The following is a 27,790-nucleotide window of genomic DNA, read 5'->3' on the forward strand; positions in this document are numbered from 1 at the left end:
TCACTGTTATAATAACTTTAATTTATCTTGCATTTTACAGAAGTCTATGAACGATTTTAAAAAAGCACCTCCTTACCCCATCATGTTTCTCTGATAGTTGTTAAAGTAGGCAATGAGTATTGTCAACAGCTTGAGCATCGGCATCTTGCAAGGATTTCAGATCAATCACTTGCCAAATAACTTGGCAGCTTATAAACCTGTCCAGCCAGATCTCCACCACACACTGTGCAAAACCAATGATGATTAGCAATTAGTTAGCTTTGGCACGGAGCTGTGCTCGCTTGCCCGTGACAGCCTGGAAGCCAGTTTTGATACTGGCAACAGAGCATCGAGAATGACAAGTTTCACACTGTAAGAAATAGAGTCGGGTGTCCTTCTGCAGAATTGTGTCCGGTGATCGGCATGTGTGACAAGTGACGTATTCCTCTGCAAGAAAAACACAGCATTATCTGGTGATTCCAATGAGAGAGAGGTTTCTGCTTTTCCACAGTGACACATCTATTCCACAATCCCAAGCTCAGAAGGCATCCAGGATGACTTGGGAAGCTAAGCTAACTTATTTCAGAGTTTAAAAACACGTTGCCTGATAACAATGCTTCTAGCAATAAAGGACAGGTTGAAAGTCTCAAAACATCCTAGAAGAAGTTTGTCAGTTGCCTATTCTTGGTACTGTCTACAGATGAGCCATTCTGCCTTAGATGAGAACAAGCATCCTGTGACAATTTTAAAGTAAAGAAAGGAGGACCAAGGCAGGCTTCCTGACTGGGTTGGCCTTTAGCCTCAGAAGCAGCAGAGGCTGAGTCAGCTCCCCTTCACTATCTTATCCCCCGGACCTTTGCTTTCCCAGCCTCATTACAAACAAATGACTCTCCTCAAAACACTGGCCTAGTAGAAACATTTCATAGTGATGTAATGAAACTGACTTATACACTTACTGATATATCTTCTCAAGACATTTTCTATCTGTTTCTGTTGGAATCTTCCTTTGATTACAAGTTGGTTATTTCCATCTATAGAACCACTATGAAAGAAAACAAAATAATCCCATTATTTTTTTCCCTAAAAACAAAAACAAAAAAGGCCTCTAGCCGTTTTACTAGTTAATGAACCTAAAATATCAATGACGTAGGATAAATCCTAGGATCACTGTGCTGTACTATCTGCTTTCTCAAATTCTTGTTGAGATGTCCCAGGCTGGCTCTGAACTTGTCTCAGCTTCAAAGTAAAGGGATTAGAGATGTGCACCACTGTACCTGGCCTCATAACTTTTGTTATGTGGGGATGGGTATATGCCAGAGCCTTCTAGCCACTGCAAACAAACTCCAGATACATGCACAACTTTGTGTATCTGGCTTTACATAGGTATTGGGGACAAAACCTAGGTTATTAGGTATTGCAAGCAAACACTCCAACCTCTGAGCCATCTCTCCAGCTCTCAAAACTTATTTTTTTTTAATTATTTTTGTTCATTTTTATTTGAATGTGACAGAGAGAGAAAGAGACACGGTGGGGTGGGGGGGAGAATGGGCGCTCCAGGGCTTCCAGCCACTGCTAATGAACTCCAGACACGTGCGCCCCCTTGTGCATCTGGCTAACGTGGGTCCTGGGAAATCGAGCCTCGAATCGGGGTCCTTAGGCTTCACAGGCAAGCGCTTAACCGCTAAAAGCCATCTCTCCAGCTCCTTCAAAACTTTTTAATTAAGTAATTGATGCCTGATGACTAACTCATATTTCCTAATATTCTATCTAAATTCAACAAATTATATCTCTAGCAGCAAAAAGATTTAGAATTGATCTAAAATCTATTTTTTAAATTTTTATTTTTTAATACTTTATTTATTTATTTGGGGGGGAAGAAGCAGAGAGAATGAGCATGCCAGGGCCTATAGCCACTGCAAACGAACTCCAGATGCCCCCTTGTGCATCTGGCTTTACATGGGTCTTGGGGAATCGAACTGTGGTCCTTGGGCTTTCCAGGCAAATGCCTTAACCACTAAGCCATTTCCCCAGCCCTGATTTAAAATATAAAACAAACTGGCCTCTTGAATTTGCTCATTCAACCAACAATAAAAACCTTTTATTGAAAACAGACCACCTGCAAAGGATGCAAGAGCTATAAATATAAAAATATGAAAGCTGGCCAGACGTGGTGGTACAACCTTTAATTTCAGCATTTAGGAGGCTGAGAGAGGAGAACGACTGAGGCAAGGCTAAAGCTACAGTGAGATCCAGGTCAGCCTGGGCTGGAGTAAGACCCTGCCTTGGGGAGGGAAAAAAAAAATTTATACACACACACATACTTTAATTGCAAAGTTTGAGGCCAGCCTGAACTACAGAGACTATGTCACAAAACCAAAATAATGCTTGATGCCAGATGCAGTGGCATGCACGAGTAATCCCAGTTACTCAAGTGGCTGAGGCAAGAAGATCACTTTAACCTAGGAGTTAAGAGCCAGCCTGGGCATCACAGCAAGATTCCATCACAAATTAAATTTTTAAGAAAGGCGGAAGTCAGAGAGATGGCTTAGTGGTTAAGGAACTTGCCTGCAAAGCCAAAAGATCAAGGTTCAATTCCTCAAGACCCACGTAAGCCAGATGCACAAGGTGACGCATGCATCTGGAGTTAGTTTGTAGTGGCTAAAGTCTCTGGCACACCCATTTTCTCTCTTTCTCTCAAATAAATAAATAAAATATTTTAAAAAGATTCATTTTGATTCAGTACAGATAAAAGTATAGTAAAAAATAGACTAAAAAAGACTGTGGGTATGATGGAGAATGGAGTTTCAAAGGGGAAAGTGGGGGAGGGAGGGCATTGCCATGGGATATTGTTTACAATCATGGAAGTTGTTAATAAGAATAAGTTTTTTAAAAAGACTGTGACTTTAATGTTAACATATTAAAAACCACTGAGGGCTGGAGAGACGGCTTAGTGGTTAAGGCGTTTGCCTGCAAAGCTCAACCACCTTAGTTCAATTCCCCAACACCCACATAAAGCCAGATGCACAAGTGGCACATGCATCTGGAGTCTGTTTGCAGGGAGGACCGCCATGAGTTCGAGACCACCCTAAGACTACATAGTGCACTAATTCCAGGTCAGCCTGGGCTAGAGTAAGACCCTACCTGGGGGGGGGAGGTCAGGAAAGGAAACATCACTGAGCTAGATGTTAAGCTGTATTTCAAAAGAAGCCATTACCTATACATAAAGGACCCTAAAGACTCTACTAGCAAGCTGTTAGAGCTGATCAAAACCTACAGCAATGTAGCAGGATACAAAATAAATAAACAGAAATCAGTAGCCTTCGTATATGCTAACAACAAACACACAGAGGATGAAATCAGAGAATCACTCCCATTCACAATTGCATCAAAAAAAAATAAAATACCTTGGAATAAACCTAACCAAGGAAGTAAAGAATCTATACAATGAGAACTTTAAAACACTCAAGCGAGAAATTGCAGAAGACACTAGAAAGTGGAGAAACATCCCTTGTTCCTGGCTTGGAAGAATCAATATCGTGAAAATGGCAATCTTACCTAAAGCAATCTACACATTTAATGCAATCCCTATCAAAATTCCAAAGGCTTTCTTCATGGAAATAGAAAAAACAATCCAAAAATTCATTTGGAATCACAAAAAACCTCGAATATCTAAAATAATACTGAGCAACAAAAAAGAGGCTGGTGGTATCACCATACCTGATTTTAACCTATACTACAGAGCCATAGTAACAAAAACAGCATGGTACTGGCACAAAAACAGACATGTAGATCAGTGGAACAGAATAGAGGACCCAGATGTAAGCCCAAGTAGCTATAGCCACCTGATATTCGATAAAAATGCCAAAAATACTCATTGGAGAAGAGACAGCCTCTTCAGCAAATGGTGTTTTGAAAACTGGATAAATATCTGCAGAAGGATGAAAATAGATTCTTCTCTCTCGCCATGCACAAGAATTAAGTCCAAATGGATTAAAGACCTTAACATCAGACCGGAAACTTTGAAACTGCTAGAGGAAAAAGTAGGGGAAACCCTTCAACATATTGGTCTTGGCAAAGACTTTCTGAATACAACCCCAATTGCTCAGGCAATAAAACCACAGATTAACCACTGGGACCTAATGAAATTACAAAGATTTTGCACCGCAAAGGACACAGTGAAAAAAGCAAAGAGGCAACCTACAGAATGGGAAAAAATCTTCGCCAGCTATATATCTGATAGAGGATTAATATCTAGGATATACAAAGAACTCAAAAAGTTAACCAATAAGGAATCAAACAAGCCAATCAAAAAATGGGCTAAGGAGCCAAATAGAGAGTTCTCAAAGGAAGAAATACGAATGGCATATAAGCACCTAAAAAAATGTTCTACGTCACTAGTCATCAGGGAAATGCAGATTAAAACTACATTGAGATTCCATCTCACTCCTGTCAGATTGGCCACCATCATGAAAACAAATGATCATAAATGTTGGCGGGGATGTGGAAAAAAAGGAACCCTTCTGCACTGCTGGTGGGAATGCAATCTGGTCCAGCCATTGTGGAAAACAGTGTGGAGGTTCCTAAAGCAGCTAGAGATTGATCTACCATATGACCCAGCTATAGCACTCCTAGGCATATATCCAAAGGACTCATCTCATTTCCTTAGAAGTACGTGCTCAACCATGTTTATTGCTGCTCAATTTATAATAGCTGGGAAATGGAACCAGCCTAGATGTCCCTCAACAGATGAGTGGATAATGAAGATGTGGTACATTTATACAATGGAGTTCTACTCAGCGGTAAAGAAAAATGAAGTTATGAAATTTGCAGAAAAATGGATGGACCTGGAAAGTATTATACTAAGTCAGGTAACCCAGGCCCAGAAAGCCAAGCGCCACATGTTCTCTCTCATATGTGGATCCTAGCTACAGATGACTGGGCTTCTGTGTGAGAATGAAAATACTTAGTAGCAGAGGCCAGTAAGTTGAAAAGGAGACATAAAGGGTGGAGAAAGGAAGGGAGGAGGATACTTAATAAGTTGATATTGTATATATGTAATTACAATGATTGTAATGGGGAGGTAATATGATTGAGAATGGAATTTCAAACGGGAAAGTGTGGGGGTGGGGAGGGAGGGAATTACCATGGGATATATTTTATAATCATGGAAAATGTTAATAAAAATTAAAAAAAAAAAAAAGAAAAAAAAAAAAACTCCTTTGGGCTGGAGGGATGGCTTAGTGGTTAAGGCACTTGCCTGCAAAGCCAAAGAACCCAGGTTCAATTCCCCAGGACCCATGTTAGCCAGATGCACAAGGGGGCTCACATGTCTGGAGTTCATTTGTACAGGGGCTGGAGGCCCTGGAACGCCCATATTCTCCCTCCCTCCCCCCCCTCTCTCTTTCTCTGTCAAATAAACAAATAATTTTTTTTTAATTTGGGGAACATTTCTAAAACCAACAGAAAAATCTTAAAAATAAAAAAAAAAACACCTCACTTATTAAAAATTAGTTAAGGCCTCTGAATGAGGAACCTTTAATGTCTGGGCTATTCACCCTTTCCTGATTATCCCCATCCACCCACACTCATCCTCAACTGAAGCTATAGAAAATTTCTGAAGTGAAAAAGTAGTTTGAGTTTACCAGTACATAAAATTATATGTAAAAATCAATAACATATATACTCAAAACTATTTGTGCTAAGTTTAACATATAATTAATATAAATATAAGATGTGTAATCAAAAAAAAAAAAAGAAGCCATTACCAAAATAAATAAATGAATTAATTGTACAATTGAAATCATAGGCTACAAAATTATCAATGATAAACTAAAGGATGAACTTCCTGATTAGAAGTTGCTGACAAACCAAAGTTCACCAGGTATGGTGCTACATAACTTTAATCCCAGAGGTAGAAGTGCCATGAGCTCAAAGCCAGCCTGGGGCTAGAGTGAGACCCTACCTCAAAAAAAAAAAACAAGGGGCCGGAGAGATGGCTTAGCAGTTAAGGCATTTGCCTGCAAAGCCAAAGGACCCAGGTTCAGTTCCCCAGGACTCATAGAAACCAAGTGCACAAAGAGATGTATGCATCTGGAGTTTGTTTACAGCAGCTGAAGGCCCTGGCATGCCCATTCTCCCCTCTCTCAAATAAAAACGGGCTGGATGCCGGGCGTGGTGGTGCACGCCTTTAATCCCAGCACTCAGGAGGCAGAGGTAGGAGGGTCGCTGTGAGTTCAAGGCCACCCTGAGACAACAGAGTGAATTCCAGGTCAGCTTGGACTAGTGTGAAACCCTACCTCGAAAAACAAAAACAAAAAACAAAAACAGGGGCTAAAGAGATGGCTTAGTGGTTAAGCGCTTGCCTGTGAAGGCCAGGTTCAAGGCTCAATTCCCCAGGACCCAGGTTAGCCAGATGCACAAGGGGCCCACGCGTCTGGGGTTCATTTGCAGTGGCTGTAAGCCCTAGCGTGCCCATTCTCTCTATCTCTCTCTCTCTGCCTTTCTCTCTGTCTGTCGCTCTCAAATAAATAAACAACAACAACAAAAAAAAGAATTAAAAAAAACCAGAAAATATTTAAAAAAAGAAAGCAAAGTTATTGGCCAGACATTCTATTTTGTTAAAAATTACAAATCACAAAGTAAAACAAAAATTCTTGGGCTGGAGAGATGGCTTAGCAGTTAAGGGGCTTGACTGTGAAATGCCTGATGACCTGAGTTTGACTCTCTAGTACCCACTTAGAGCCAGATGCACAAGATGGCACATGCATCTAGAGTTTGTTTGCTGGAGCCCCTAGTGCACCCCATTCTCTCTCTGCCTGTCTCTCTCTGCTTGCAAATAATATGTTTAAAGAAAATTCAGTCAGTTATACACACACACACACTCACATTTTGTATCTTAACATAAAACTGACTTTTCCAAGAACTGATTCTCTTCCAATTTCAAGGGTTTACTATCACTCTCCATGAGCAATAACTCTTAAGCCCCAGTTTAGTGACTCTAATGTAGGACATTTTCCCACTGCTTAATTAATTTTCAACAATCATATTTAACCCATTATTGACCATTAATTCACTCATGACAGCTTGTTGAGAATTTATTCCACCTCTACAAAAATCAGGTTATTCTGAGTAGCTTTTGTTCCTTCACTGACATATGCTTGAAGTTCCTCTGAGAAGCAGGCCAGTGTATGTAGCATCTTCAAATTATGAGTGATTCTTATGAAACGCCTCGTAGTACTCATTTTTTCAAAATATGCCATATAGTTTCTTACCTTGTGCCCAATTCTGCCAATAAAAATGCAAGAAGATGTTTGGGCTGACGATGTAATCTAAAAAGAAAATCAAACACTTAAAATCAAGTATTTAAACTTTATCATTCATGAACATCCAAAAATAATATTAATCCTGCCAGGCATGGCGGCACACACCTTTAATCCTAGCCCTCAGAAGGCAGAGGCAGGAGGATCACTGTGAGTTTGAGGCCACACTGAGGCTACATAGTGAATTCCAGGTCAGCCTGGACTACAGTGAAACATTACCTCCAAAAGCCAAAAAGAAAAAATCCTGTTCACTATTTCAATCTGTGATTATACAATTGGGCAAATCTTGGTGCACAAATCATTTAAGCATTAAAATAAAGATGTATACTATTAATGCATATTATATTAGAAAGCCAGGGCTGCAGAGATGGCTTAGTGGTTAATGTGCTTGCCTGCAAAGCCTAAGAACTCAGGTTTGAATCTCCAGGTCCCATGCAAGCGCACTATGTCACACATACGCACAAGGGGCAAATGCATCTGGAGTTCGTTTGCAGCAGCGGAAGGTTCTGGTGTGCTCATTCTTTGTCTCTCAAAATAAATTTAGAAAAAGAAAGTGAAAGACAGATGTGACGGCGCACTTGGGAGACAGGGGTAGGAGGATTGTTGTGAGTTCAAGGTCACCCTGAGACTCCATAGTGAATTCCAGGTCAGCCTCGGCTAGACTGAAACCCTACCTTGGAAAAACAAACAAAAAAATCTTTTCTTTCTTTTTTTTTTTTTTTGGTTTTTCGAGGTAGGGTCTCACTCTAGCCCAGGCTGACCTGGAATTCACTATGGAGTCTCAGGGTGGCCTCGAACTCACAGCGATCCTCCTACCTCTGCCTCCCAAGTGCTGGGACTAAAGGCGTGCGCCACCACGCCCGGCTCTTTTCTTTCTTTAGTATACTTTTACTTTTTATTGGAGACAGAACCTTACTATGTATATGTAACCCAAGCTGTTCTTGAACCAATGATCTTCTTGAAGCAGTCTCCTGAGTGCTAGAATTATAGGTATGCATGTTTTAAATCTACAAACTTTGGCACTGTTTGAACTTAGTCTAACAGGCAGGCACTACTAGTACAATTTTTTAAAGGTATTTTTTGCCCAAAATGGAATGCTGTAAATTGATGAAAGTATAATAAAATAGGTAAGTACTTACAAAGCTTGTGGGAGTATCAATTGTTACATGCTTGCTTGGGACATAATTTGCCAAATAATAATAAACGTTATTAATTCAGCAATTCCATTTTTGGAATTTCTGACTTAATGCTCTATCTTGAGTTACCTTTTTTATTTTTCCAATGACAAGAGATAGAGAAGTTGGTGCGTCAGGGCCTCCAGCCACTGCAATTCAATTCCAGACGCATGCACTATCTTGTGTGTATGTGCGACCTTGCGCATTTGCATCACCTTGTGCATCTGGCTTATGTGGGATCTGAGAAGTCAAACATGAGGTCCTTAGGCTTTGCAGGCAAGAGCCTTAACTGCTAAGCCATCTCTCCAGACGAAGTTGCCTTTTTATATTTAGTTTTGAGACAGGGTTTCACAACCTGATCTCCTAAATCTTCCTGCCTTACCCTCTTAAATTCTGGCATTACAGGTGTGTTCTTTCCACATTCAACTTTTTTTTTTTTTTTTTTTTTTTTTTTGAGGTAGGGTTTCACTCTAGCATAGAATGACCTGGAATTTACTATGTAACTCCAGGTTGGCCTCAAACTCATGGTGATCCTCCGATCCTCTGCCTCCCAGAGATGGAGAGCTACTTTTAATACATGTTTAAGATGTTCCTGAAAGTGCTTCCACAATAAATTAAGAAACTAGGGTGAGAATCTACACACTATGGACTTAAAACACATGTATTGAGTGGAGAGATGGCTAGATAGCTCAGCAGTTAAGGCTCTTGCCTGAAAAGCCTAACAACCCAAGCTTGATTCCCCAGTACCTACGTAAAGCCAGATACACAAAGTGGAACATGCAGCTGGCATTGTTTTTCAGTAGCTACCTTCTCTCTATCTCTCTGCTTGCAAATAAAAATATTTTTAAAACACATGCATTAAAATGATTAAACATAAAAATACTAGATTAACTACCTCTTAGAGAAGGACTTAATGTTCATTATCCTCAGTATGTCTGTTTTCTTATTTCTTTCTAATGAACATCAGCAAAAAATTAAATATTGAGTAATGCTGGCAAATAATGAAAATGGGTTACTACCTCTTTTCTACAACAAGCATTTAGCACTTATGAAATTAAAAAGCAAATAGTAGGATAATGTGAGTAGATGGAAAGAACCTACGAAAGAAGGCACAGCTGGGCTGCTCTGAGAAAAGCCAGGAACAGGCAGTGACCCTGGTAACACTGCACAGGACATGACAGTAATTAAGAGAATTCTCAAATAGGTCCAGGCAACACCATTCAAGGAAGAAGCCTAACAAATTCAACTACTTTCCTAGCAGGCCCACCCCTGCCTGACTAGTGAACTGTTCCTCGTCCCTGGGATTCTCTACTCTTCTCTGAGGACTAAATAACCCTCCTCAGTCTTCACTCTATCTGCTCAGGATCTCCTCTTATGGGGAACTTCTCTTATCTTTGGATTCCATGACAAAAGGAACTCCAAGAACTGATAGCTGTGAACTGTGCCTTCTTCCTTCAACTTAATTTCAAGGAGAGTATGTTACAATGCTTGCAATGAAGGCTCACCATTAACCAACTTACAGTTTACAAATATCTGTGAAGTTGACAAAAGAAGTTTTCTTGGTTCCTACTCGAACAACTTGTGGAGGCTTCATAACAAATTTTCTCTTCTCTCCAGCAACCATATCTGGATTCTTTTCCCTCATAATGTTGAACACTCGATTTAGTAACTAGAAGGAAAGGGTGGTAATTCAGGCACATTTAAGTTTCCATTTCAGCTACTTTACAATGATGGACTATGTAATATCAAATGTACACATACATCGCTTTATATTACGAGAACTACTTGAGGGCAGCAATTTATCATCAACTAGAATCTGGGACTAATGGGTGCCCAGCAACTTACCTGTTAAAAGTTAAATTGGGGCCGGGCGTGGTGGCGCACACCTTTAAACCCAGCACTTGGGAGGCAGAGGTAGGATGATCACTGTGAGTTTGAGGCCAGCCTGAGACTACATGTGAATTCCAGGTCAACCCGAGCCAGAGTGAGACCCTACCACAAAAAACAAACAAAAAATAAAAAATAATAATAAATAAATAAAATTTTAAAAAATTAAATTTGGTCTGGGGTGATGGATCAGCATGTAAGAGCGCTTGCTGCTCAATCACACACAAGGACCTGAGCTTGATCCTCAGCACTTACGTAAAAAGCCAGGTATGGCCACGTATGCCTAAAATCCTAGAGATGAGGGGAGCAGAGACAGGAGGATGCTGGGGCTCTCTGGTCAGCTAGTCTAACTGAGAAATGGTGTGAGCTCCAGGTTCAATGACAAAGACTGTCTCAGGGAAGTAAGGCAGAAGAGCAATAGAGGAAGACATCTATGCCCCCCTTTTGCTTACACATATTACTGCATGGGCACATCATGTGCATGCATACATACAATTTAATTAATCAGTGTGACCCTGCTAATTCTGCTGGCTTCATGAGAAAGTATGTAGCATATGGAGATTTAGGAAAACGCCAAACCCCAGGCCACCCTGTCCACAAATCAAAAACTTTGTCACCAAAACCTCAATATGCTTTTAAGTTCGCAAAATTAGAAACAATAAATATTACAGTGATTGCCACATTCTGAGCAGGCTGTCCCATAGGTGGATATGAGGAAATGCTATGTTCTTGATGCATGATCTATAGGCATGTTTTACTAACATCAATCTATGCATCAGTGGCCCTTCCAGTTCAGGGAACATGTATTCTGCTTTTTCTTGAGCTCAAAGAAAGTTTAACCCCTTCTCAAAACAGAATTTGCCTTACCTCCTCATACGTGTAGTCTCTTTCTGAACCTGCCCAAGCAGGCCCTGTCTGGTTACTGAATGAAATACCATCGTCTTTTTTGCTGTCTTCATCTTCTAAAGCTGCAGATAACAAAGACTAAGAGTGAGTAGTAGTCCTACTACAGTAAGAAAGGGGAGAGTAAAGGTCTGAAGAAATGAAAGCTTTAGATAGTGGTCTTCCCTTTCACAGTGGCAATCATAACAGCCTCAAGCACAAAGGGACCATAGCACCCCCTTTTCCTTTATAGCCAGGGATGTTACGAATTTTTATTCACTTACAATAGAGACAGCCAGGCTAACACAAACACAGCAAAATGTTTCCTGATGTCAAAACATAAAATGCATTAGGAAATTACAGGAAAAGGAGTCAAATTGTTGTGAAGAAACTTTCACACCAAGAAAAACCCTTCTGTTTACTATGCTCAAAATCTCTGAAAGCGTACACCTTTTAGAAACTGATCGAACAGTAATTCTCCTATGAAATATTTGACTACCACTATCAAGTTAGTGCTAGTTCCTTCCAGCTTCCAGTATCATATAGTGGGGGAAAGGATTGGAAAAGATTGTTTAAAAAAGCTTCCCAACTCAGATCAAAGACATTTAACCCACAGAGATGCTAAGTCCTAATCTTACCTTCATCTTTTTCTAGTATCTCATCTTCATCTGGGAACTTGACATTCTTCTTTTTCTTCTTTTTGTTGCCAAGCATGATATCAAGGTCATCCTCTGGTTCAGCTGTTTCCGGAGCATCGCTTTCAATCTTAAGATCCTAAGACATTGAATTGAATCTCAACATTCTGATAATACGGCTTTTTTTTAAATGACATGAGCAAGTTTTTTTTGTTGTTGTTGTTTTTTGGGAGGACATGAGAGGACCTTAGAGCCACTGCAAAGAAACTCCAGACTCATGGGCCACTTTGCACATCTTGCTTTACATGGGTACAGGGGAACCGAACCATAGTCTTTATGTTTGCAGGAAGTGCCAGAGCCATATCTCCAGCCCTGCTACATTTTTGAGAGAGAGGGTCTCACTCTAGCCCTGGCTGACCTGAGGTCACAAAGCCCTTCCTACCTCAGCCTCCCCAGTGTTAGAATTAAAGACATGTGCCACCATGCCCAGACAATTCAAATGTATTTGTTAATTTTTTACTTCCTACTCTCCTCCCCTGGTCCTCCTTTTTAAGTAAGTTTCCATATTCACTTATGAAGGGGTTTTTCCTGTTGATACCAAAAATGTGTGGTATTTTTCACGCTAATTCTCCAACTCACCAATATAAAATTAGGCACCATCCAATTCAATTCTAACACTGATTAACTAGGTAATTCAACAAATTTCTTGTATTTAAAGATTTAGCTTCACAGCAAGATGCCACAGCAAGGTCTCCAAGTCTACACTAGCTACAAATTCAAAGATTCCCACATCCCATCACCAATTCAATGACTGGCTGAAATAACTCAGAACACTAAAATATTTTACTTGCTATTACTACTTTATAAGGGTCCAACTCAGAAGCAGTCAAATAGAAGCAATGCAGAGGACAAGCTATGAGGACTGGAGAAGTGGGAGGGTGTCTCTAAGTACACCACTCTACCAGCACCTCAAGGAGATCAGTAATAAATATGGAAGCTTTCTGAACTCCATCATCTAGGGGATTCATTTATGAAGACAAGACCAATTAAATCCCTGACCATTAGTGGCAGAACTCAATCTCCAGATCCTCCATCCTCAGAGACAGCAGGAGGTATTCAAACTTCCAAGCCTGGAGTCATGGCTTGATCTTCCTGACACTCAGCCACCTGGAGAAGCTACTATCTGGACACCAGTTTATATCAGCAAAAGGCATATAGTACTTTGAAGATTACCAAGGGTCTTAGGAGCTGACTACCAGAAACCAGAAATAAAAACAACGTATATTATACCACAACAACTTAGCACCAGGTTGTGGAGCAGTCTTTGGACATCATCCCAATAGATGACATTATGAAAAAGGGAAAGGCAGAAATTATGGACAATTTGGGTCACGTGATGAATGGGTACAGGCACAGTAAGAGCTTGACCTCAAGATTACCTGCTTCAGGCTTAGATGTAAACACGGCATATTAAAGATGAATCATAAACATTCCAAAAAAAAGCAGGTAAGGCCATTTTCAGTTTCTAGCCTTTTAATTTATCCCTCTTCTCATTAACTTATCCAACTCCATATCTCAAGTATACTGCTAACATGACCAATTTTGCATGCCTACATCCTATAATTGTTGATAATAGCTACAATAATTTTAGAAATCTTAGCAGGTTTGGGATAGAAATATATGAAACACAAACTGAATATCCCAAACCCAAGGCAGTTCAGGTGTCACATTCATTAATCCACAATATTAGTGAGATACCACACAAACTTGGGAAAGCCTATCTTGACCTAGTTTCTTTTTCTTTTTATTTATTTGAGAGAGAAAGAGGCAGATAGAGAGACTGAGTGAGAGAATGGGTGCACCAGGGCCTCTAGCCACTGCAAACAAACTCGAGACACATGTGCCACTTTGTACATCTGGCTTATGTGGGTTTTGGGGAATTGAACCTGGGTCCTTAGGCTTTGCAGGCAAGCACCTTAACTGTTAACCCATCTCTCTAGCCCTTGACATAGTTTCTATGATGATAGTCAGAAAATGAAAAGCTTAGAAATGTTAATTGACTATAGGCTACCACACATTAGCCAGTTAGTCCTATCCAGATAGTCTTGTACTTGCTATCCCAGTAAGGTCTACTTCCTAACTGAGACCAAGATAGCAAAAATATTTTCCAAGGTTGCTTGGAAGTTTGCAATGGGCCGGGTATGGTGGCACAAGCCTTTAATCCCAGCATTCAGGAGGCAGAGGTAGGTGGATCACTGTGAGTTTGAGGCCACCCTGAGCTAGAGTGAGACCCTACCTTGAAAAAACAAAAACAAACAAACAAAAAAAAGATTTCTCAATTACTGAAATATCTCTCCTCAGCCATTTCAGTAGTTAATAGCAATGGGACATTTTATGAGATCATTATGATAGCACAAAATACACTCTGTACAACCTAAATTCCCCCATCTATATAATCTTTAAATAAATATACTTAGATATATTTAAAAAATAATGGCACTCACAGTAATGACTAAATCCACAAAAGCTACTAACACATGAAACAAAGGGTTGGTAAAAACAGCCACTGGTAGGCAGCCTTCCAAGAGTTCAAATTTTACCTTCAATAAGAAAGCAATACTACCTTTACTCCTTCTTCTGCTTCATCAATATCAAATATCTTTTTTGTTTTTTTCTTCTTTTTCTTTTGATTAAAGAAGTTCAAGTCATCTAAATCATCAGAAGCATCTAAAGAGATTAAGAATGTCCAACAATTAACAGCTAACAGAAGGCAAAGCATCAAATTATGAGTTTAACCAGCCCCTTCTAGACAACCACAAAAGTTATAGTTCTGAACAAACAAACAAAAACCCTGAAAAAAAATCTTAAAGCTTTCTAGAAAACTCTGGTGAGGGGACCTTGTTGAGAATAACTTAATTCAGTAAAGTTTCCAAGACAAAAATCAGAGCTCTAATTTAATCTTCTATGTTCTCCAGCTGTATTTCTATAGCCTACCCTCACTGACTCCCCATCCCTATTCCTCAAGTCTTAGTTCTAAGCCCTACTAAATTTTCTCCAATTCCCAGAGCAGTGTTTGAAGTGTTTCTACTTCCAAATTTTCATGTGGGCCCTCCCTTTCATACAACTATACATGCACCTCACAGATCCTGAAGTTACATCCACCAAGTCATCTCCTAGCCTACTAATTGGACTAGGTTGTCCTAAGGGAACATGAATAATACATTCTGTTCACTCCAGCTGAAGTCATTACTATTAGTTTGCTTATCTATCTAGGAAGATGAGACTTGCTGAACTCAAGTCTAGGGCCTTGGGCTGGTCAGATGGCTCAGTGATTAAGGCAACTGCATGCAAAACCTAAAGACCTGAGTTTGATCCCTCAGTATCTACGTGAAGCCAGACACACAAAGTGGCACTTGTGTCTGAGTTCATTTGCATCAGCTAGAGGTCCTGGCGTGTCCATTCTCTCTCTCTGCTTGCAAAAAAAAAAAAAAAAAAAAAAAAAAAAAAAAAAAAACAACAAACTCTACTGCCTAGCTCAATATTTGATCAAATCAACTATTAGAAGGCCATATATAAAAAATTTCATTAGGGCTGGAGAGATGGCTTAGCAGTTAAGGGCTTGCCCATGAAGCCAAAGGACCCCGGTTCAAGGCTCGATTCCCCAGGACCCACGTTAGCCAGATGCACAAGGGGGCACACGCGTCTGGAGTTCGTTTGCAATGGCTGAAGGCCCTGGCATGTCCATTCTCTCTCTCTCTCTATCTGCTTCTTTCTCTCTGTCTGTTGCTCTCAAATAAATAAATAAAAATGAACAAAAATTTTTAAATTTTTCATTAAATTAAAGCTGCATGGTAAATATGAATATCAATGGTAATGAACAATAATGATTCTACTCAATGAGTCTCATTTATAGCCAGGTGTGATGTAATTCCAATACTTGAGAGGTGGAGGCAAAAAGTTCAGAAGTTCAAGACCAGCCTGGGCTACATGGGACCTTGTTTAAAAAAACAAAAAACAACTAACAAAAATTTTTTAATTTATGCTGCCCTGTTGTCTTAAAGTATTTTAGGATCCCTCTACTACAAAGTTTTTCAAGGAACTATTTATACAAATTCATTTTATCTTACAACAGAAATTATTTCCAAAGTTGTTTCAAACATCTGCACAACACTTAGGATACTGTGTTTGCTAAAAAGTCAGTTTTCTCTATCACAGCTGTTTTATCCTTGATACAAATTGTTTATGTTTATTTAAAAAAAAAAAAAAGCTATTTTGGGGGGCTGGAGAAATGGCTTACCAGTTAAGGCAGTTGCCTGCAAAGCCAAAGGAACCAGGTTCGATTCCCCAGGACCCACATAAGCCAGATGCACAAGGAGGCACACGCATTTGGAGTTTGTTTGCAGTGGCTGGAGGACCTGGTGTGCACATTCATTCTCATTCTCTCTCTCTGCCTATTTCTGTATCTCTTTCTCAAATAAATAAATAAAAATAAAATGTTTTTTTAAAAAAACTATTTTTTGGCTGGAGAAATGGCTTAGTGGTAAAGGTGCTTGCTTGTGAAACCTAAGGACCTATGTTCAACTCCCCAGATCCCATGTAAGCCAGACAGACACACAAGGTGATGCATGCACAAGGTCACACATGTACACAAGGTGGCACATATGTCTGGAGTTTGGTTACAGCGGCTAGAGACACTGATGCACCAACAATCTCTCCCTCTCCACTATCTCTCCAAAAAGGGGGGGGGAGACTGTTGGACTCACCTCAAAAAATAAAAATTTAAAACAGATGCATGTGCCATTTTGTGCATCTGGCTTTACATGAACCTGGATTGTTAGGCTTTGCAAGCAAGTGCCACTGCTGAGCCATCTCTCCAGTCCTGAATAATTTATTTCCAATAGTCAAGTGTGTCCATACTAACATGAATGAAAATTCAAAGCTGGTACCTAATGCAAAAACATTTAAGGCTATAATACTAATCTCATATACTTTTTCGAAATACTAAATGTGGGCTGGAGAGATGGCTTAGCAGTTAAGCACTTGCCTGTGAAGCCTAATACCCTACCTAGTTCAAGGCTCGGTTACCCAGGACCCACATTAGCCAGATGCACAAGGGGGCGCATGCATCTGGAGTTCGTTTGCAGTGGCTGGCGCGCCCATTTTCAATCCCTCTCTCTGTGTCACTCTCAAATAAATAAATAAATACTAAATGCTGCTTGTCTAAAAATACTGCCTGTCTTGGTCCTACTTCTGCCTACACTCAAATACAACTACTATTAAAAGTGGAAACGGGGGCTGGAGAGATGGCTTAGTGGTTAAGCATTTGCCTGTGAAGCCTAAGGACCGGGGTTCGAGGCTCAACTCGCCAGGACCCACATTAGCCAGATGCACAAGGGGGCACACACGTCTGGAGTTCATTTGCAGTGGCTGGAGACCCTGGCGTGCCCATTCTCTATCTGCCTCTTTCTCCCTCTGTTGCTCTCAAAGAAATAAATAAAAATGAACAACAACAACAAAAAGTGAAAACGGAAAAAGAAAAGAAGTGGAAACAAGAAGCCGCATGTACCTATGTTGGGTGCATATATGTTCAGAATTGTAATGTCTTCCTGTTGAATTGTTTCTTTAATCTATTAAAAGTGATCTTATTTATCTTTAAAAAAAAAAAATGAAGCCACATGTGGTGACACACTCCTTTTAATCCCAGCACTTGGGAGGCAGAGGTAGGTGGGTTCAAGGCCACCTGAGACCACATAGTGAATTCCAAGTCAGCCTGAGCTAGAATGAAACCTTACCTCGAAAAACCAAGGGGGGAAAAAAAAGTGGAAACAAGACCTGGAGACATGGCTTAGTGGTTAAGGCACTTGCCTGCAAAGCCAAAGGACCCAGGTTTTATTCAATAGGACCTACATAAGCCAGATGCACAAGGTGATGCATGAGTCTGAAGTTCATTTACAGTGGCTTGAGTTCCTGGCATGCCCATTCTCACTCTCAAATAAATAAAAATAATTTAATAGAAAAAAAAAAAAAACACGAGGCTGGAGAAAGGGCTTAGTAGTAAAGGTGCTGACCTACAAAGCCTACTCTTAGTACCCACGTAAAACCAGATACACTTAGTGGCACATGTGCCTGGAGTTTGCTTACAGTGGCTAGAGGCCCTGGTATACCCATTCTATCTGTGTATGTTCCTCCTTCCCTCCCTCCCTCCCTCTCTCTTTGCTTACAAATAAATAAATAAAAAATATTTCAAAAAAAAAAAAAAAACTGGAGAGACAGGTATGGTGGCACATGCCTTTAGTCCCTACGCTTGGGAGGCAGAGGTAGGAGGATTGCTGTGAGTTCAAGGTCACCCTGAGACTACATAGTGAATTCCAGGTAAGCCTGAGCTAGAGTGAGGCCCTACCTCAAAAAAAAAAAAAAAAAAAAGGCTGGGGAGATGGCTTAGCAGTTAAGCACTTGCTTGTGAAGCCTAAGAACCCCCATTTGAGGCTTGATTCCTCAGGACCCAAGTTAGGCAGATGCACAAGGGGGCACACGTGCCTGGAGTTCATGTGCAGTGGCTAGAGGCTCTGGAGCGCCCATTTTCTCTCTCTCTGTCACTCTCAAATAAATAAATAAAAATAATTTTTAAAAATTAAATGCATGATTAAAAAAAATTAAAATACTGGAGAAAAGAGATTAGAGAGATGGTTCCACAGTTAAAGACTCTTGCTTGCAAAGCCTGAGAGCCTGGGTTTGATTCCCCAATACCCATGTAAAGCCAGATGCACAAAGTACCACATGTGTCTGGAGTTCATCTGCAGTGGCAGGAGGCCCTGGCATGTCAATATTTTCTCTTTGTCTGCCTCTTTCTGTCTCAGTCTCTCAAATAAGTTTTTTTAAATGTTTTATTTTTATTTATTTATTTGAGAGAAAGGGGGAGAAAGAGAGAAAGTGGGTGCTCCAGGGCTTTCAGCCTCTGCAAATGAACTCCAGATGCATATGCCACCTTGTGCATCTGGCTTATGTGGATCCTGGGGAATCGAACCGAGGTCCTTTGGCTTTGCAGGCAAGTGTCTTAACAGTTAAGCCATCTCCCCAGCCCTTAAAACTGCCAAAGGGGCTGGAGAGACAGCCTTTTCTCTCTTAATTGCTGAACCATCTCTCCACCCCAGAATCTTTTTGTTTGTTTTGTTTTGTTTTACGAGGTAGAGCCTCACTCTAGCTCAGGCTGACATGGAATTCACTCTGTAGTCTCAGGGTGGCCTCGAACTCATGACAATCCTCTTACCTCTGCCTCATAAATGCTGGGATTAAAGGAGTGTGCCACCATGCACCACTCCTTTTTTTTTTTTCCTTTAGTAGTTAAGGCAGTTGCCTGTGAAACCTAAAGACCCAGGTTTGATTCCCCAGTACCCATGTCAGCCAGCTGCACAAGTTGGCACATACATCTGGAGTTTATCTGCAGTGGCTAGAGGACCTGGCATGCCCATTCTCTATCTGTCTCTGTCTCTCTCTTTCTCTCTCTCTCTCTCTTTCTCTCCCAAATAAATAAAATATTTTTAAAAGAACCTTTAAGCCGGGCATGGTGGCACACACCATTAATCCCAGCACTCGGGAGGCAGAGGTACAAGGATAGCCATGAATTCAAGGCTACCCTGAGACTACATAGTGAATTCCATGTCAGCTTGGGCTAGAGACCCTACCCCAAAGAAACAAAAAAAAAAAAAAAAAAAAAAAAAAAGTCTGCAAAAGAGACCTCATGGGTCAGACTAGAAAAAACTGCCCTGTAACAATGAGGTCATCTTTGCAACTTGTGAATTCAACAGAAATTTCTCTACAACAAACCTATCAAAAAACTGGCAAGGTCTAACACACACTGCTGATGGCCTTGGCTACACTGAAACAGTCTCCTCAGGCAACGTCACTGAATGCACAAAGTCCAACCTAATGAAGAAGCAGGGCTTGCAGGAGAGCTGACTCCCACATAACTGCTCACCTTTCTTCCTACTGTCTTCTTCATCAGCTTCCACATCTTTGTCCTCAGCTGGCTCTGGCTCCACTTCTTTTGTTTCTGAGGGCTGGGTTTCTTCTGTCTGGGCATCCCCTTCCTCATCTAACATAAAAGGCTTCTTCTTCTTCTTTTTCTTCTTGCTCATAGTAGGATCAAAAATCATCTGTTTAAAAGACAATTTTTAAAAAGGACCAAGTTAATATTCATAATGATGCTCATATCCCAAATATGCTTGATTTTCAAAAAGCATACTCAAAAAGCATATTTGATAGATTAAAATGTCCACCCTGCCCCCCCACACACACACACAAAGAAAGAAAGAAAGAAAATAAATTCTCAAGAGCCAGGTGTGGTGGCTCACGCCTGTATAATCTTAGCATTCCAGAGGCTGAGGTAGGATTTTCCTGAGTTTGAGGCCAGCGTAGGCTACAGTGAGACCCTAAAAAAAACCAAAACAAGGGCTGGAGAGACGGCTTAGCAGTTAAGGCACTTGCTGCTAAAGGACCCAGGTTCAATTCTCCAGGTCCCATGTAAGCCAGGTGTACATGGTAGCACATGGAGTTTGTTTGCAGTAGCTGGAGGCTCTGGCGTACCCATTCTCTCCCTCTGACTCTAATAAATAAATAAAATCTTTGGGGAGAGGGAAAGCAAAACTAGACAGATGGCTCAGTGGTTGGATCTCCTGCATAAGCCTGCGGGCCTGATGCTGCCAAGTTCAAATCCCTAAGAACTCGTGTGGGTGAGTGTGGCCACACACATCTCTAACTCAGGCCCTGTGGAGAGCAGCTGGGGTCACAAACAGCAGACTCTGTCTCAAGGAAAAGCAGGTGGGTAAGTGATGGAGGGGACACTTGCTCTTCTATCTAGCCACCAGTAAGGGAGCCCCTGGAGAAGCATATCGGCACAACATGTGCATATACCACACACATATTATGCACAGGCAAAAAAAAAAAAAAAATTGCTGAACTTAGTGGTGCAAGCCTTTAATCCCAGCACTTGGGAGGCAGAGGTAGGAGGATCACTGAGTTCGTAGACAGCCTGAAACTACACAGTAAACTCCAGATCAGCCTGGCTGGAGCAAGACCTTACCTTGAAGACAAAAACAAAAACATAACTCTGTCCAACTTTCTTTATACTATTAATGGAGCTGTCCTCCAACATGTGCATATGCCTTTCAATTTGTACGGCATCACAAACCGCAGCAACTCCACCTTTACTTACACCAATGTATTCAGACCTTCTGAATGAATCATGAAATTTTAGGGTAAGACATTCACAACTGCCCATGTCACACCCTTCACTATGGGTGAGAAAACCAATGCCTCAGTAGTTAAACACATTTTATTTAAGGCTGATAACCCAGAGCAGCTAACACCAGGAACCTTGAAACTTGATCTAATTTCTAAGAAAAAAAGAACAAAAAAAAACCTTATCATGAAGTTCAGACAAATCTTAATATAAGGGCTGGGAAGATGGCTTAGTGGTTAAGGACCCAGGTTCAATTCCTCAGGACTCAAGTAAGCCATGTGGCACAAGGTAGCACATGCATCTGGAGTTCATTTGCAGTGGATAAAGGCCCTGGAGCACCTATTCTCTCTGCTTCTGTCTCTGCATCTTTCTCTCTTTCAAATAAATATTTTTAAAAAACCTTAACATAAGGAAAGTTATCAGGAACTCTTAGTAAATCTGAGTAAACTTCTATAGAACTTGTTTTGATATGAAACATGAAAGGTTCTCATTATTTTCATCTAAATATCTACTGCACAGCTAGAGAGATGGCTTAGCATTTAAGGTGCTTGCCTATGAAGCCTAAGGACCTAGGTTCGATTCTCAAGTACCCATGGACACCAGATGCATGCATCTGAAGTTCATTTGCAATGGAGTGGCTAAAGGCCCTGGTATGCCCATTGTCTCTTTTTCTGCCTCTTTCAAGTAAATAAATGTCTACTGTAAAATGAATGAAAAATTTCTAACTTGCAGACTTATATACAAGCCACATATACTTTATAATACAACAAAAACAAGGTCTTTAGTCAAATAGCATTGAATTCAAGTCCCAAGTATTTTTCTTTTTTTGCCTATCATGCTTAATCTTAGCACTTTGTCCACTGGTCTGTGAACTCAGCAGTGATCAAAAACAGGCCTGGAGTCCAACTATGTGAATTCAATTCCTGACTCTAGCCGACAATGGAGATAAGAGCGGAAGTAAAACCAACTAAGAATGACCAGGTTACGAAGAGAATTAAGATATGACTGCAATTATAATATATGCAGTACAGTCATCTTTGCAGCTTTATACAGTGCTTTACAGTTCACAAAACAAGGGTCTGATTCCTATCATCAAACCTTAATTAACTAAGGTGATCTAACTTCTCAGACATAACATGAAATCCAAAAATTTCCCAAAATTGAGTCCAATAATTTAACTGAAACTCCTTTATTTCCCAAGTATATTAAGGAAACTAAGTGATAGTAGTAATAAAAGACACTATCTTCATCCAGTTGTGGAACACAATCAGTCTGAAGAACATTACCCTTCCAAGACAAAAGAGTCACAAGCCAAGTTCTGGGGCTGACCTACAATCAGGCTCTGGGTCACATAACATGGGATATTACAATCTGTTACAGGGAGGTAGCTTCTTGGCACAAGGTGAGACAAAACTCCAGACACTGTAAGCTTAGTTCTGGCAGACTTACTAGGGATTCATTGCATTTTTAAAGCATGCTTTCCTGAACTATTAATCTCTTCCTCCCTCCCACTGTTTTTGTAGGGTGAGACAAGGTCTTATGTAGGCCAGGTCTGGTCTTGAACTCCTGATCCTCCCAACTCCACTACCCAAGTGCTAGGATTAGAAACACAAGCATCATATCTGGCTTAATTGATTTTTCATTACTTTTATCCAGCAAGACAGACCAAAGATGAGAAGAATCCTAAGTCAGTTGATACGCCTTTTTACCAGTCAAAAACATTATTTTTAATTTTTGTTCATTTATTTGAGAGAGGGAAGGAGACAGAGAGAGAGAGAATGGGCACACCAATGCTTCCAGCCACTGCAAACAAATTCCAGACTCATGAGCCTCCTTGTGCATCTAGCTTATGTGGGTCCAGGGGAATCGAACCGAGGTCCTTTGGTTTTGCAGGCAAGTGCCTTAACCGCTAAGCCATCTCTCCAGCCCTCAAAAACATTCTTAATTAGTGTCTCTTTTAATTACTGTCACAGAATACTTAGTGTTTGCTTAATACTTATTAATTCTATATACTTACTGCCTTTTATTCACAAAATCCTGTAAAACTAAAAATCTAAAAATAAGGGAAACAGGAACCCCCAAGGCAGCATTCAAAGCAGAACTCCCTAAAGCACAGGCCAGGATCTTGTGTGTGTGTGTGTGTATGTGTGTGTGTATGAAGATGGAGGTATGCACAGGCCATGCTGTCGTCTTTGTATTTTTGAGACAGGGTCTCAAAATCCAGGCTGGTCTGGAACTCTTAGTGATCCTCCCATCTCAGCTTCTGGAGTGCTGGGATTGCAGGCATACACCACCATACTGGGATAGACCATGCTTTTTAAGACTTCATGGCAAGCATATACTAGGAAGGTTGAGCCTGAAGATTGAGTGCTCAAGGCCAGGCCAGGCCCGGCTACATAGCCAGTTCTTGGTCAGCTTGGACTATAATAGTGAGAACAGGACTTAAAAAAAAACAAACAAACACTTGGTGTGCCCAGGTGTGGTGGTGCACGCCTTTAATCCCAGCACTGGGGAGGAAGAGGTAGGAGAATCGCCTTGAGTTCAAGGCCACCCTGAGATTACACAGTAAATTCCAGGTCAGCCTGGGCGAGAGTGAGACCCTGCATTGAAAAACCAAACTAAACAAACAAAATATTTTATATGTGACTTTCAAATGAACAGGTGACTACATTCCAAAATATTTTATGATACTGTGGATTTGAGAAGTCAAAGGTTGCTGACAGTGCACCTATGGGAAACTATAGAATTGATTTTACTTTTGTTTTTGTGGTCCTGGGAACTAGGGCTTTGGGCATGCTAAAGCAAGCATTCTACCACTGAGCTACATCCTCAGCGCTGACACACCTCCATAGGTTGCCTAGGCAAGTTGAACTTCAATCCTCCTGCATCAGCCTCTGGAGTAGATATGATTACAGGTCTGGCCTTTATTTTATTTTATTTGGTTTTTCAAGGAAGGGTCTTGCTCTAGTCTAGGCTAATTTACTATGTAGTCTCTTGGGCTGACCTCAAACACTCAAGAGATCTCCTACCTCTGCCAACCAGAGTGCTAGATTAAAGATGTGTGCCACCATGCCTGGCTGGCATATTTTTAATTCAACAAAACCTTCACAAACTTTTCACGTTGGATTGAAGACAGCAAGGAAAAGGATTCCTAGATAAAATTACTCTGACAACAGCCTGAAGTGCTTCAATAAGTTGCCTCTTTCCATTTTACCCAGAAAAATAGCCACACTACACCCAGATGACAGGTCTAAGCCACCGTGGAACCCACAAAGCACTATGGCATGATGTAAAGTTGCTTTCAGGAGTGAGATGTTACCCACCTAAGAGTGATAGGATTCTGGGATATTTTTATTCATTCATTTGTGTTTTGCAAACATCATAAAGTACATATTCTTTTTTTATTCAGAAACTAAACATTTTTAAAGCTTCATTTGCAAAAGCATCTTACTGAGTTTGTGTGAAAAGCCAATTTCTAACTGCTTGTAGATGGGGCCTAGTAGTAAACAAGTCTTAAATACTGAGTCAGCTTTAAAAGGGGAGAAATGAATGGAGAGATGGCTCAGCAGTTAAAAGTGCTTGACTGCAAAGCCTAATAACCAGGGTTTGACTCCTCAGTACCCACATAAAGCCAGAAGCACAAAGTGGCACATGCATCTGAAGTTTGTTTGCAGAGGCTAGAGCCCTTGGCGTGCCCATTGTCACTCACTCTCTCCTTGCAAATAAATATTAAATAACCTGACAAGTTTGAGGCCAGCCTGAGCTACAAAACAAGATCCTATCTCAAAATAATAGTTTTTAAATGACCTAAAAAATTCTGACTGCACTGGGTGTGGTGAAACATACCTTTAATCCCAGAACTTGGGAGGCTGAGGTAGGAGGATCACTTTGAGTTCAAGGCCAGTATGGGCTAGAGTGTGACCCCACCTGGGGAAACAAAAAAAATTTTTTGAATGCCTGTAGGGGTATTTTTTTCTTACCAAGGTGCATATACATTTCTATAATACTTTAAGGTAATGGTTCCACTAGGTTAAGTGTTTTTTGCTTAATTACTAGTTTTAAGGAGAAATGTATGCACTTTATGTCAGTCAGTAAGCCATTTAGAGGAAAAAGAAAAACTACTTAATAGTAGCCTCTCAGCCTCTATCCTGGCTTCCCACTCTGGGAAGTCTCTGGCAGTTTAAGCTACTCCAAGCACAGGTTTTCATTTAGTCTTTACAACTTTGTAGTCAGAAGTTAATGGATTTCCCTGAGAACACTTAACTACTCAACACAACTAAATGAACCAGAACCATATTCCATTCTTTATACCTCCCTCTACAAGTAAATTCCATCCAGCGCACTGAAGCCAAAGGCTGGGGGGTTCTACCACCAGTTAACTTACACTGCATGACCTAGGGCAGTTAAGGTCCCTAGACCCTACTCTCTTATCTCCTGAGAGTATCTAAGAAGAGCCAAACTGCTTAATACTTTGTGGGCTTCCAAAGATTGCTGCTGGGATGTAGACTGCCACCACTGCTTGATAAAACCCTGTTCATCCTTCAGTGATATTCTCATTCTACTCCAACCAACCCTGATCCCATTACCAAACACGAACCCTCCAGTTTCCTAAATCACTATGCTGATGGCTTTAGTTCTACATCCTGAGCACTTTACCAAAGAAACCATACACAGAACAATACAGCACTATACAGGTACCTTTTGGCTAAACGTTACGAAGTTTGGAACATTTATAGAAATACAGCACGGCCTCTCAGAACTTTTCTAACATAGCAGCTTAGAGCAGTGTCTACCATGACTTAAGCAAGAACCATGTACCTCCTTTAGTCTGAACTTAAGCTAGAGAGAGCCTCCTTGTCACCGAGAGGCAGTACTGCATAGACTTGGGATTCTACTACTGGCTCAGCCACTTTAGAATTTGATTTGTAGGCATTACACATCCCTAAGCCCCACCTTTCTCATCTCTATTAAAATGGGCCCCCCAAAAAAGCCATTTACAGAGTTGTAAAAATCAAATGAGAGTAGCAGTTTCCTCCAGGAGAAACCCCAATTCCTTACATCTTCAAAGTCCTCCTTCAACTACCTATCTACTCTAGCTAACCTGGAGTACACTCCACTTTCTGTGAGCACACTTACTCAACCATGTGAGTGTCTCGTAATCAGTTTTGTCGCTGGCTGAGAAAATTCTAATGAAGGTCTAGGGTCTACTTCAAAAGTCACCACTGTAGAGAGCTTTGATGTTCCTCAGGCCCTAAAGGCCAAATGAATCACAAATTCTTCATAGTTCTCTCTCTCTAAGGAGTTCTAGGTCCAATGTTAAGCAATACCTACTGATAGTAACCTCGATGTCATCTTAAGCCGTTTGCCTTTAAAAGAACTAGGATAAATCTGGAAAGAAAAATAACAAGGATTTGAAGAAGTCTGCTGAGACCCACGCGCGACAGTAGGGAAAGGTTGAGCCAGCCGGAGCTCCCGGCTCGCCTCGCCCGTTCGTTCGTTCCTTCAAGAAAGCTCCGGGTGGACTCAAGCCCGGAAACTGTTGAAGAAATAGTGCTCGGAAGGGGAACAAGGGTGGGAGAAGCGCCCGGAAAAACCAGCCTTACAAAGTTTTCAGCCAGAGCGCTCCACGGCAAGCGAGGACGGCTCCCGGAGGGACCCGGCTGGGGGGCGGGGGACCGGGTCGCGGGGGTCGCCGGCCCCACGCCCGTTTACCCGGAGCACCAGACACCTCAAGCCCTTTCAGGGTGCGCGCCCGCCTTCAAGGGTGCCCCCCATTCCCGAGACGCCGGTCACCGGAGGAGGCCGGTCACTGTGCCGTGGCCCCGAGCAGAGCCGGGCGGAGTCCTCGCCGGTTCCCCACTCCCGGCCGCCTTAGGCCCGGCCCGGCTGCTCCACATGGCGGCCACCCCGCCGCTAGGCCGCAGGCCCCGTTTTCCTACACTAGGGTGGGTTCGGCTTCCTGCCTCAGGCCTTAAACCCTAGCTCCGAGCTCAAGTCCTCACCTCGTCTCCGGACATGGCTGTGGTTGGAACGGGCTCGATACGGATGGGAAGTCAGAAGGGTCAGCCCCAGGCCCCGGGTGGCAGCGCAGCTCCTACCGATACCTCTCCCAGCACCGCACTAGGCTCTTGCATCAGCGAAAGGGAACGACACCCCGCCCTCCACCCGAAGGTTAGAAGAGCGCCTGCGCAGAACTCGCCGAGGCGCAGGCGCGCGGGAGAGCCGGCCTTGCGCGCTCCGTGTGGCGCGAGTTACCAGGAGACGCCGCGGCGCCGGGCATGCCGGGAGTTGTAGTTTACATGGAAGAGGCGAGCGCAGGCGCCTGCAGCAGCCCAGAGAGCCTTGCAGGACCGCTTAACTAGCACCAGCCGGGAGGTTCAGCTTCTTGTGCGGGCCTTTGGTTTCCATAGCAGTTCGGAAAGTTCTGTATTGCTTGAATTTTGGGGCCATTCTTCCTTGGTTAGGTTAGTTACGACAGGAATATGGGGGTGCCCTATAACTTGAAGAATTCGAAGTTGGAGCTGGAAGCATGCACCTCAATTAAAGGGATTCTACTTCGTGGGAAATTTAACTTTGCTGGCTTTTACTTGCGAGGTCGGAAAGCAAAAGGTTCCTCCCTGTCTCTCCAAAGGTAGACTGAGGAAAGACGTCATTTGAGGAGAAACTGTCAGGAAA

At 41.6% G+C, this 27,790-nt stretch overlaps 1 protein-coding gene across 1 annotated transcript; it reads right to left on the reverse strand.

The window, feature by feature from the left end:
- On the reverse strand, positions 1–27,289 carry Eif2s2 (eukaryotic translation initiation factor 2 subunit beta). The gene is made up of 9 exons (XM_004668100.2): positions 27,118–27,289; positions 19,853–20,030; positions 14,501–14,604; positions 11,881–12,016; positions 11,228–11,328; positions 9,994–10,142; positions 7,251–7,307; positions 936–1,021; positions 1–426 (listed from the first exon to the last, which is right to left on the reverse strand). Exons 1-9 carry the CDS (start codon positions 27,130–27,132, stop codon positions 251–253), a joined length of 1,002 nt encoding a protein of 333 aa, XP_004668157.1. The 5' UTR covers positions 27,133–27,289; the 3' UTR covers positions 1–250.
- Positions 27,290–27,790: the final 501 nt, after the last annotated feature.

This window comes from Jaculus jaculus, chromosome 8 (assembly GCF_020740685.1).
Source record: "Jaculus jaculus isolate mJacJac1 chromosome 8, mJacJac1.mat.Y.cur, whole genome shotgun sequence".
NCBI classification, from domain to species: Eukaryota; Metazoa; Chordata; class Mammalia; order Rodentia; family Dipodidae; genus Jaculus; species Jaculus jaculus.

What these genes read in the sequence shown, in the direction of transcription:
- Eif2s2 (XM_004668100.2), bottom strand. An exon ending in GAGACTACACGTATGAGGAG is followed by an intron (nt 10,143 to 11,227) that starts GTAAGGCAAATT and finishes CTTTCCTTCTAG; the next exon opens with TTACTAAATCGAGTGTTCAA. An exon ending in TGTCTTGAGAAGATATATCA is followed by an intron (nt 427 to 935) that starts GTAAGTGTATAA and finishes TTTTTCTTGCAG; the next exon opens with AGGAATACGTCACTTGTCAC.